At 31.9% G+C, this 13,441-nt stretch overlaps 1 protein-coding gene across 1 annotated transcript; it reads left to right on the top strand.

Moving 5' to 3' along the window:
- The first annotated feature begins 11,054 nt into the window (after positions 1–11,054).
- LOC102621581 (hypothetical protein) lies at positions 11,055–11,880 on the top strand. Its single transcript, XM_006481520.4, has one exon. It carries the CDS (start codon positions 11,177–11,179, stop codon positions 11,804–11,806), a length of 630 nt encoding a protein of 209 aa, XP_006481583.1. The 5' UTR covers positions 11,055–11,176; the 3' UTR covers positions 11,807–11,880.
- Positions 11,881–13,441: the final 1,561 nt, after the last annotated feature.

Genomic DNA, 13,441 nt, shown 5'->3' with positions numbered 1-13,441 from the left:
AATAATTTAAAAGAGAAATTTTAGCAAAGAGCGTGTTGATTTGAAGTGATTATGCACTCTCATTGACGATGATGGTAACCCCCCCCCCCCAACCCAACCCAAAAAAAGTTAGCGTTCTCCTTTTGATGTGGGTGGGTGTTCGTCAGTTTAAATAGAAATGTTGGGATTTGATATCTCAGTCACATTAGGCTTGGAAAGTCTAAATTAATATTTTTTTAAAAATAAATCTCTATTTAAAAAAAAAAATCAACTTTCAAAGTAATTCATTTTGTCTAAGGGAATTTTTATATGGATGTTTTAGAGACATTTTTCAATGACGCGAGTTCTTGAAGAATTAAAAAAAATGAAAAATATATTTTAATGATTATATTTTTCATTTATATATTGCACAAGTCTCAATTTATCCGGGATAATAAATTATAAAGTAATAAAAAAATCAAATATAATAATTTTTGGAATACCATAATGGTTCTCATTTAATAAATTTTGTCAAATTCACAAGTCATAACGATAGAGATTGTGATTTTGACCATTTAATGCCCCTGGTTGAGAAAGATCTTCACTTAATAAAAAATATGTTTTTCCCCCTTTTTTTTTTTTCTTATTATTTGAAATTTACAATAACTCAGCTAAGTGATTTCTCAGCACAATCACAGTCATCATGATATATTTATCGTTTTCACAATCATAGACAATCAACCATAACTCCTTACGTTTTTAAATCATCTTTATATGCGTAGCTTTTTCAGGTGGGGCCTGTATCTTTGTTGTTTCTTCGAATGAATCAATATGAAGACTCCACTACGAAATTGCAAGAACAAATTGGATGGTTCCAAGTAGGATATCTTTAAAACCAAACTGAAGGAATCATTTCTAATTCCTTCCAAAAGTAAAGGAATAATAGTACGTGAAAAAGGCGACGAGACGACTATCATATATGTACAATTAATCGGAGTAACATGAGTTTTGTGTTCCAATTAATGGCTTATGTACAATTTATACATTTGATTATTCAGTACAGCTAATTAATTCTGTCAACAGAAGACAGTATCCACCCACTCTGCTTAGAAAAAAAAGGGTAAATTTTCATTTACCTCTGTTGAGATTTAGCCATATCAAACTTAATTATGATTATTTTTCATAAATTAGCAGTTTACAAAGCCAACAAAAGGAGATCTCTGCCCAGGCTAGCTACTTTGTTCGATTGGAGATTTGCAGTAATTTTCAAATGAAAATTTTCTCATTGTCTGAGTTTTTAATTAAGTTTTATTTAAATACTAAATTAATACAAACATATTAATAATGACCGTTCATGGAAAATAATGTACACCAATGTCCCGCAATCTCTTGGAACTTGTGTAATAAGCTCAATTCACGAGAGATCGAGAGGATTCTAATTCAAAATTTAATCCAAAAGAAAAAAAAAAATTGCATTGTACATAAGCTTGTAAGATAATTAACTTCAAGGAAGACCATTCTTTCATGGTGTCATCTACCTAACGTTTCTTATCTGTTAAATTAACATAATTTGTTGCTTGATCTGAATCCCAAAAACACAAATATGACTTGTGAATGCACATGATGGAAAGTACACACAGTTCTGTCAAGACTCAAGAGTTAGCATCTGTGTTCCGAATTCAGATCTGAGCTAATGTAACACCAACATAAAAGTTTAGATTAAGCTGTACATTCTTTCAACTTTATGATTATTCTTCCTGGACTTTGCTTTCAGACAGTAGTTAAAGCAAGAGCTTTGAACTCATTCCTTGTCTGAATATTTCAATTTTCCAGCTGTTGGAATCTCCTTGTCCGAATTGATGATTTAGCCACAAAAAAATAAAAAATAAAAAAAATAAAAATTATGATAAATATATATAGCTTCAAAATCAAGGATGATTTGAGATCTTGAAATTTTGAAATAAGGCTAACTTCAAAATTAAGGATGAGTGCTAGCTCCTGTTTTGAAGTCAAGGTTACGTCAACTATGTATAGCCGAATGTATGATGCTGTCTAATTCTTCATCATAGGCCTTGTTAATTTGTGACAGTAATAAATTAATTTCTGAATGAGTTCATATAACTGGAAGTTGAGACATATATAATACATCATAGGTATTCTAAAACCAAAATTAATTGAATTATAATTATGCTATTCATTATTTACTTAAAGACATAAATAAGAGGAATGGACAAAGTAATAACATTAAGGTAAGATCCATAACGTAAGGGTTGTGCAAAGGAGAAGCAACTTTTTTTCAACTTATGGAAGGGAAAAGCAAAATCTTCCCTAAGAAATATCAAAAGAGCACTACTTTCATGCTTTACGATGCGTTTTACAAAAGAACTTCCTTTGATTTTCGTAACCCAACATTCTCATCTTTGGGAAAGCACTAAAAAGTTGCCGTATAAGGGGTTTAAACTAAATAAATTAAAAAAAGTTAAAGTTAACCCAAAATTAAAAGAAAAAAATTATTAAAAACATATTGTAAGCATCTCTTCTTTAAACCTTAAAGATGTTTCTACTTTAGAATCACAAAAAGATTGTTATCTTCACAACTTTAAATTAAAACCCTTAAGCATAAGTAGGGAATTTGTCGCCTTGTTGCTTTTAAAAAAAGATTAGGGTTTTTGAATTTGATGCATTATTAGCAAACAGTGTGGGGTTTGATAAATTTCAGTATTGCACTCTCTCTTCCTCTCTCTCTTTCTAAATCCATCTTAGTAGTATTATATTCTCTTTACTTTTTACTTATCCCCTTTCATCCTTTTTCCCCCACCTTTTTTATCTTTAGATAACTCTAAAAGGAAGAAGCCTCCTTCTTAGACTGCTTTTTATCCTCTATATATTAAATTTTTTTAAATTTTTATCCTTTTTCTCTTTTGCATTTCACCAATTTCATAATTATTAGAATTCTTTTCCTTTTCGATTTCCTTATTTATTTATTTATTATTTTTCATAACTTTGTAGTAATTTACAAATCATATGCCGAGTATATGATTTTTTTTTTTTTGAAGAAGTTGATGGGTGGGTAAAGTTCAAATTACTTTTTTTTCACTTCTATTTATCTTTGGCCCAGAATATTAGGATAGGACATTAATACTCTTATACTCACTAATTGGTCTCCTCTCATACCCACCAGTTGGTATCATTGAGATGCATTTCCTCTAACCCTCGAAAAATAAATTATATGGAATGAATTAAAGGGTTCAGTCATCCTAAAATCAAGAGTCATTTCTCATAATGATAGTGTTTTTCCACAATAAAATTTTACTGTGCGACATCTTGAATTAGTCTCCCCTTAGAAGATATGATTAAAGGATCATCAATGCCTAATGAAATAGATGTAGCAGTAAGTATGTCATTATGGTTATTCTTTTAACTTAATTTTAAAAGGAAAAAGTCTCTGTGTTTGATATACAAGCACTCACGTTTATTATTCCGGAGCACTTATATATCTACTATCCACCCACAAATTTTTATGTTCGACTGCAAAAAATTTCATTTGAACCACTATATACTGGAATTCACAGATATCAATATCAAACTTTTTTTTTTCTTTTATATCTATCAATATAAGAAATATTCAAATACACTCGTTGATAACAATTATATATTTGAGAATTAATATTTTCAGGCATCACAACATCATCAAGGTTTTTTTTTTCCTTCCTTTTTAAAAATTTTATTTTATGATAATCATGGAGGATTGATAACATTAGGATAAAATAAGACTTTGGATCAATTCTCAACAATCAACAATAATAGAATGTTATATGTACATCAACTGCCGACACGACAGGTATCCAAATATATATACACACCGTAGTTATTCTGAAATTTATAATTTTATAAGACTCGAAACATAATTGTTAGAATGGTCAAGGCAAGATATTAAATCATAAATACCACGAGAATTTGATTAAATTAATGTGAAATGATTCTCTTCGTATTCTGGGAAAATCTTTGCTTAATTATGCTCGTGTTTTTGCGAGATTTGTTGATAATTAATCAAGTACTTTATGATTATCTGAATGATATCCCTCTGGATTACTTTTATGAAACGTGAGTAAAATGGAATCTAAGTTTCCCTCAAAAGCAGGAAGGGAAATTAAAATGAAGTTTTGTACATGAAAAAGTAAATATTTTTTTATTAATTAATGTAATTAAATTGCAGAAAGTGGGTGTCCCTTTTAAAGCAAAAGCTTTTCTCTTTTTCAATCTTTGTGGCTGGTATTTAACCCTTCCTCACAGGGATAATTACTTTGATCTATGCATCTTTTTGTACATTCGCCTTTTTTGTTCTGCAACTGAATTACTATAACATAAATGGAAAAAAAAGTGGAATTGCACTGCAGCTCAATGAACAACATATGTGGAGGAAAAGGCAATACAAAGTTGAGAAGTAGATCAATTTGATTATGTGCCGTGCCACTAAGAAACACATGGAGCGCATTTTAACCTTTACTATTTAAATTAATAAATGTTATCTAACGACTAAATCATTCATCAATTCAAAAATTTTAGATATTTATTTTAAAGATTATATTGTGAATACCAAGTTTATTAAGATTTAGGACACTACTTGAATTAGTTCAATTATTGCCTACACGACGGCATATAATTCTACACGCCGTCAGGGGTTGTATACTCCCCTATTATTTTTGGGAGAAAATCACCTCTCGCACTTGCATGCAGTGGAAGAACTAAGATTTTGGTTTAACAAAATTTATTTGTACTTAAGAATATACAAACTTAGAGAATGTTAGAATCAAAATCTATAAAACTGAGGTGTTGAAAACACAAAATTCTCAAACAAATGTCTAAATTAATTTCAATTATAACCCCTATTATCCCTAGAAAATTTTTTCCATCTGCTGAGCTGACCCCAGACCGCAACTTGGGTTTGCCCCTATTTGCAAGTGCGAAGACTTGAGCTCACTACCCAATCTAGATAAAAATCATGCATGACAGCATCCAGGTATACCGTTTATGCTGGAGTTGGTTCCTCAACACACAACCTCAAAGTTGTGCCAAAGTTTTATCCTTTCCCCCCCCCCCCCCCCCCCCCCCCCATTTCCATCCGAGTAGAAGCATATAAAAACCTAGATTAAAAAGACAGCCTCAAATTTAGCATTCAACAAAAAATGTTCAACAACTACTAATTGAAAATAAGAATGAAAGAATTTGAAACTATCTGCCATCCACTCTAGCACTTTCTTAGCCAATTGCTTCAAAAATTAAAGCGCATCGTCATATGGCGAGTGGTGACCGATCAGAAACCTTTTACCTATGCCCCTTAGTTTTGAAACACAAGTGAAATGATCATTGAGGTGTCCGAAAATTCTCTCACACAAAGGAATAAAAGGAGTTTCATAAATGGCCCATAAAATGATGGCGCATAGCCTTTAGTGGAGCCCCCGTCGTCATTCAAGTCTCAACGAGTTAAATAAGAGTAATAATAGAGCCACAAACTCTTGTACAAACTCATGTGCCATGATAAAATTGGTTGAATTAAATGTCACTTGGCCCACATGATTTGTTTTTATTATGTTATATTTTTATTCAATCAATGAATCAATGTCACGTCAGTTTGTACAAAATAAATTTATATAAGAATTTGTGGCTATATCATCACTCGTAAAATAATAATAATAATAATTTAATAGAGTAATACGTCACCTTAGGGGCCAAGGTGCAAAAACTTCATTCATAAGCCTTAGGGGGTAAGAGACATACTCATTAAGGCAACAACGTAAATGGGCTTCCATATTTGTTTCTTTTTTCCTATCTTTAAGAGCCATTTGTTTTGCTCCTTTTGCTTTAGAAACCTTTTTATAACCACAATAAATGAGTACCTAAATAACTTTTTGGATTTATAATCATATATCTTTCTCCAGATATGGGTTGTGGTTTCATTTGCTTTTTCTTCTTCAAATAATGATGCTTCTTTATTAGATGATCACTAGCCCTTTCCTTAGTTTATATAAAGCACATTGATTTGACAAGATGCAGATCGATTATAGGCAAATCATTTTGACATGATTGGGGTTGATTTGATGAGGACGAAAATTGATTTTGCTAATTGTTTTGATGAGGATGAAAAAGAGATTGGATTTCTCTCCCAGCAACCCCCCCCCCCCCACCCCCCCCCCAACCTTTTCTTTTTTTATGCCAAGATTAGAACAAACTTTAAATATATAAATTGGAGGAATATATTGACTAAATATGAAATAATGAATAAGGCTATGTTTAATTTTGGGTACTAAGATTCCACCGAATTAAATTAGAATGCAATATCTATAACCCTCATCCAAGATTAGACTAGCTACTAACAGTTACGTAATTCAAAGGTCTTTCCGATGTTACCTTTTCCGGAATGGCCACTAATCAATCACTTTAGATGGCATTCATTTGAATATGAGATGTTAAGACAATAAATTAGACATGACAGGATGACTCAACATTTGGCTACTTGTTAAAATAATGGACTCAGTCGACATCGAGACTATCTTCAACACGTCGCTAGCTATATGATCAAATGCATAATAAAAAAATTAAGCAGTAATTCGGCAGTCATAACAGGAAACTGCAAGTTTAGGGAATCAAATAATGAAATTTGTATAAAATGGATTAAAATCTTATGTATTTCCTTTCCTTTTTTGTACCCCCACCAAAGCTTCAATGTAATTCTGTCACCACATATGATCATTCAACTATATATAATATTATATCACAGGTATTTGTATTTTTAAAATGTAGACGTTCAATTCTTTGCACAAATTGTGGGAAAATATACAAGCAAAAGTGCACAACATTATGTGATTGAATGGCTATTTAGTATTTAATGACATAAGAAAAAGATCGTTGAATTAAGATTATCACTATCTTTAAGGATTTTTTTCACCAATAATACATACAGTCATGATCAAAACTCGTTAAAAGTTTTCATAAGACATTTACGTAATTCTAGCCAAAAACTTCTTGGATAATTTGCCTTACATAATCACTTTATCATCGTTAAGATGAAGTAATGCATAAGAAATTAAACAAGGAATCTTCAGTGTACTCTTTTTAGGAATTGGCTTGTAAATCAACATAGTAGCTAGCTGGTACTGCTTTTAAAGTTCTTCCACTAGGCAAAATTAATTGTAAGTCGTGAAAAAATGCATGCGACTGTCAGTTTATCTTTGCACCGGATAACAAGTTCAAAATTTTGTGAACAAACAAGACAAGTTCAGAGACCCACCAAAGCGAAAAGAAAAAAATGGATGTTAAAAGAAGAATTGTAAGCATCTAGAAAGAAAAGACAACATGAGCATGGAGACAAAGTTTCCACACACCTTATGCTCTTTTACAGACTTTAAGAAAAGGGGAGCTAACAAATGGCTCTTTTTCATAAGGTCACTGTCCAAGTCCAATTTGAGTGCAAATTTTTTGCATGAAAGTAAGGGAAATCTGGGATCCTAAAGTCCTTAAAATCTACATAATTATACATACAAAGATATGTTCTCAATTATTTTTTTTTTCTCTTTTTGTTTTTATGGTGATTGCTTTCGATGAATTTATCATTTGAAAGTGATGAGTGAGGGATCCGAGGAGAGCAGTGTTAGTATACTTTGATCATGTGCTGTTGTTTTTAGTTATGAGCGGGGAAGACTTGGTCAAAAAGAGAAGCAAAATACACGCGAATAAACTCAGAATATGAGTGAGTGATCATGATGATTAGATTTTGAAGTTGATGCTGCTTTTGATGATTGTTGGGTCGTTTTCCTTTTCCATTTTCATTTGCTTCCTTTTTTTTTTTTTAGAGTTGGTTGTGGTGGGGTGGGGGGGCGGGGGGATAGAGCAATGACCCATCACTTTGTGCTGTTTCAAAAACACCAAAAAATGCATTATTTATTTCAGATTCGAGCATCGTTGTTGGAGGAGATACAAATATATAAATGTGTGTGTATAGACACACACACAGACACACAAGGCAGTATATTTTGTAACATGTTTCGGTGCTACTTGTTTGTTTGTTTAATGTCTTGCACTTTACTGTTTTTAGAATTCACCCCAACGTTCTTATGAATGAATGTAAAATACATAATATATGGCAAGAGTGAAACCCTAATGAGTAATGAGATAATGGCAAACACACAAATAAGCAAACACTTTTTCAACTCCATTGTACGCGTCATTGAAGATTCTGCTTATGAAACGTTTGATAATGAATGCTTTCAAGATTGGTCCATTGTTGCGATCGTATGTACAATTTCTGATGATTCCAAGGCCCAACAAATAACTTCAAATGACAAGACATCAGGTTGTACCTTACAACATGGGCCAAACATATGTGACTGGAGCCCAAAGCCCACAAAATGATGAACACAATTGAGACAATTGCAGCAGCTGAAAATGATGGCAATCTTCAATTTAAAAGACGAGGACCGTTCACTTTTCTTGATGATGCCCGTTGTTGTCACTAACTCCATGTCATTCAGATGAAGATCAGTGCATTTAGCCACCAACTTTCTCCTATAAATATAATTGGTCAGCCCAAAAAAAAAAAAAAAAAAAAAATGGTTTATCGGGGATGTATGTTTGTCACTTGTCTATTTTATTAGTGACTATGACTATGTATAAAAAGAATTCTTTTTACAAAGTATTTGCTCATGCTATAGAATTACAAAGCACAGACTAAAGATATTAATGTTCTAAGTGGGAAGTGATCAGTTTTTAAAAAAAGTTTATGCCCCATGTCCATGCGTAACAAATATTGATTATTTTATTATTTTATAATTTATCACCAAACATACAATTACTTACATGGATTAAAAAATAATTTTGTCCACCATCCCAATTTTATAAACATAGAGCATAAATTGTGTTAAATACATTCATATTTCCGTCGCCATGAAATTTCTCATGGATGGTTTGTTTTTTATTTAAATAATTATATTTTGGCACTAAAGTTTATGTAAAGTTTACAATTAAATGGGCCATACTAGCATACAACCGAATTTCTTTATTTGGTGCAAAATCAACAATACATTGAAATTAAAATAATTTTTTGATTAACGGAAACAAACAAAGAGACAACATGGTAATCACACGTTCGGCCAATAAAGGGACAATAAAATTTAGCCGAAACCTTAACGCAAAGCTCCTTTTATTCCAACATTTAAACCTATCACCAGTGGCGGATCTAAAAAAATAATTTACCGGGGGCTAAATTAGATAATAGTAAAATATAAAAAATTAAAATTTTGAATATATAAAATATTTATAATTAGTCTCTACGCATTTTTATATTTTAAAAATGTTATGCAATAGACTCATTATCAATATTATTAAATTTATTATTTTTTATATAGACAACCAAACTATCACTTATCCCATCCAATTTCAAAGATGATCCTTCATGAGTTTTATTACTGAAAATGTTCGTTCTACTATTATTATATAAACTGGAAGAATTAAACATATTTTTTAGAATATAAAATATTTTGAATAGTGGGCTATCATTATTTTTAATTAAAATATATGTTTTTATATTTTTTAAAAGTCAAAGTTTAAATTTTATGGGTTTTACATTTTATAGTGACTATTTTAATAAATTTAATGGGACTAATTAAAAAATTAAAATATTTTTTCTTTTATTTTTAAATTTTTTTTTTGGCCAGTGGGGGCTTGAGCCCCCACTAGTCATGTGCTGCATCCGCCTCTGCCTATCACTAGATATATAATTAGTTGATATCATTATTTTTTTTAAATATTAATTATACATCAAATTACTGTATTATATAAATATTTTAAAAGGAAAAAAGATGTATAAATAATTTTTTAATACTAATTATACATCATATTATTGTATTATATAAATATTTCGTAAAAGATAAAGATTTATAAATAAATTAGTCACAATCATACATAATACTGCTCGAGCTAAGGCCCATTGACTAGTTGATATCATTATTATTTAGCTTATATGGAGAAAAGAAACGATTCATGTACATAGGGATATGAGAATAACATCTCATCCGCTCAACTAATTTAAAATTAAAAGAAAAGAAAGCAAGTAGACGTCAATGTTAACTCGAAATCCACGTCAATGTTAAATGATATCCTTTCCCCTCAACCACATTTCGAAGAAAAAACATGAAACCAACAACCAGATTACATCATTTCCTTCACAGGAAAACGTCTTCTTTACTCTAAAAGTCTTTATCCCTTTCATCATCACCGGCAACCCACTACTCCCCGTAATCTCCAACAGACCACTGCACACCACAAATGGTATAATCAACAATTGATCTGCACCCCTGACGTTTTATGTTTTCTCAAATAATGATGCCACTTCTCCAATTTTAACAAATTGGATCCTATGGCCCGAGGCCTTATATATTACAGTTTCTCCATATACTGTATTTAAAATATTGTTTAATTATTTGAATGTCTTATACGTTGGTTGAATTACTCAAGTCAAATTTTGTACTACAACAAATTAACATAAGAGAATAAATACTATAACTAAGCCGGTGTTATTAAATCTAACAATGATGTATAACCAATATAAATACTTTATGCAACAAAATATGTATAAAGTAATGTGACATAAATAGTTTGGTTACATAAAAACATCACGTGGTTCACATAATTATTATTTTTAATTGCTTTCATATTTTTTTGTGATTGTATCATTATGTCTCCGTGTTGGTGACAAAGTGCAACGATGGTTCGTCGGGGTGGCTAAACGGGGCGATATCAAAGTAGGTGTAAGTTGCCTTAAGTAAAATGAATTTAAATTACGGTGGGTGAAATAAGTGGATTATGTGAGATGATATTTGGATAAACTTTTGATTTCTATTGATTTTTATTTTTTTTGTATTTACAACTGAAGTGACATGATTTTTAAAAACTAAATTAAATGAAACGGTCTCGTTTTGGCTATCTTCTGTGTTTGAACAGACCGGACATCCGGGGATGTGTTTGATACAAATGAATAATACTCAAGTCTTTACCCCAGAAATAGCAAAAATTTAGGGATCTTAAATCTCTTTTATCTTTTCCCAAAACACACATAAGTCCGGTAAATCTCCAGTAACCCGTCAAAATAAGCCTAAGAAAAAACACAAAAGCCACTAAAACTCGATCATTATTCATTATTCTTCTTACAAATACACATGCTACCATGATTGGTTTAACAAAGCTAGGAACTATATTAACTGTTGTGTTTGTAGTCTCTGTGTTGGCTTTAGTAGCCGAGCTTCTTTACGTTCTATGGCGCCGCCAGTCATTCTGGCGACGGAGCGACCAGCTTTATCCCAAGCCATCGAAAGAGCAGCTTCTTTACTTCTTTTGTTGGAAGAACCAGTCAAGGATCGAACCCGCCGGAAACACTCATGCTCCGGCGTCCGAGGATGCAGAGGCGAGGGTGTCGGCGGTTGATGACGATGACGTGTCGAAGTGGCAGTGGGCTGTATATGGACCGTCCAGGGTCTTGTTCACTATTAAAGAAGAGGAGAGAGAGGGGACTGAGACGACGTCCGAGGCTGAAAATGAAACTGTTAAGAGCAAGAGCAAAACGGTGAGTTTTGATCAGGCTGAGAGTGTGAGCGATCAGGTAGCGGTCCTGGTGAGTGTTGAGGAGGCTGTTGATGAAGCGACGCCGTTTTCGACTCCGTGTGCTTCGCCCCCGTACTATACTCCTTCGCCATCTCCTACGCACGACAAGTACTCGCCTGGAAATGGGGAAACTGAGTTGATATTAAGAGGTGAAAACGACTTGTCGTTTGTTAATCTAGAAGTGAAAAATGTGTAAAAACTTAAAAATGGCTCTCCGGGAAAAAGGTTGTCACTACGCAAATTTCCTATTGTACCATATTTCTTTTCTGATTTCTTTCTTAGTCTTTGGTTTGGATCCACTGAAACGTAAACGTGAGATATAAAACATTCATTGATTGTTTTTAAGCTAATAAAATTCCCAATTAACAACCGATGAAAAAAGTGGCGATGGGTGAGTTTGAGACCGCCGACAAGTCGTCGCCGCGGTGCTCTATAGTAAAATATATATATATAGGTCAATTTTGCAATATCTTGTTTTAAAATTCAACGTAAAAAATACTCAGATTCTAAGACACATCAACTTATGGCTAATATCGTCGGATAGAAATTTCTTCATTAAGTCGTTATCTATACAAATCAACTGATAAAACTGAAAAGGTGTGCCCAGGGTTCGAGTTTATGGTTGTCTGATTCTACTTTCACTTGTTTCCATACAAAAGCAGTTCGCTCATCATGCATGTCCAAATGAAATTAGATTTTGCCACGTGGAAATGACCCACCAGATGGCACCCATTTTGTCTGATGTGGCAGGATCTGTGTCAAGTATCTTTCTTCTTGGCTTTTGTTTAATTTAAAGTAGGAATTCAACATAATGGTTTATATTTAAATCCGAAAAAAAAAGTTCGTATTAATGTGCTTTAAATAAGCTGCAGGTGATTTCAAAAAAAGAAAAATAATAATAATAATAATAAGTGTAGGTGAAACATTAAATAGTTTTGTACGATTTGCATGGCTGTAAAGCTGGAAATTGTAGTAGATTTTTGCAGCCGTTGGCGTTTTATTAATAATAATAATAAGTGTTCGAGTATAAATACATAATTTTAACTGGGTTGATTTTGTTAATAATACTTTTTGGGTCCAATAATAATTAACGATTACCCGTAATTTCGAATTCAAGAATCCAATAAAGTCTCCCTTAAGTTCCACTGGCCGCCTTTGATTCTTGTCATAGCTATGTTTCCCTAAATCAATATGCAATATGAATTAATGTTATATAATTAACGAATGATTATAAGGCAAACTAAAACGTCTCCCCAACGATCGGTTCAATTTGGGAGGTAATTGAGCTCTTTATGAAGGTGATACTAGAGATAACGTCGAGTTGACTTTAGACAATCATCAATTTCAATCGTATAAAGAACATTGACTAGCGTTCAACGCCAAGCTCCCTCGTTCACGCAACAAATTTTACCCTAATTAATCCAATTAATAATTCAAGAATTTACCTCCATAAACTTTCATTCAATTATGTTTCTTTTTTCTATAAAAAAAAATTATGTTTCTTTTTATTTAGTTTCGTTATGCCTCTTCTATGAGAGAGTTTAGGTTTTTCTTTGCCCATATTTAATTTGTGATAGTTATTGTTATTTTTGGTTTTTTTTGTTTTATTATGAAATTACTTTTAGATTTGAAACTTTTAAGATTCAAATTTAGAAAATTATAGCTTGTAAATGGATCTTTATGTGGATAAACATTTGATTATAAAATTTACTTTGCAACTTGAAGAAAAACTTAGGGTTCCTTTGGGATTACTTTTGAGAGACTCAAAAGTAATTTTAAAAAGTTAAAAGCTATTTTGATATTTGATAAATTTTTGTAATCGCTTTTGGTA

Source organism: Citrus sinensis, chromosome 6 (assembly GCF_022201045.2).
Source record: "Citrus sinensis cultivar Valencia sweet orange chromosome 6, DVS_A1.0, whole genome shotgun sequence".
NCBI classification, from domain to species: Eukaryota; Viridiplantae; Streptophyta; class Magnoliopsida; order Sapindales; family Rutaceae; genus Citrus; species Citrus sinensis.
This window is presented reverse-complemented; position numbering and strand designations above follow the sequence as displayed.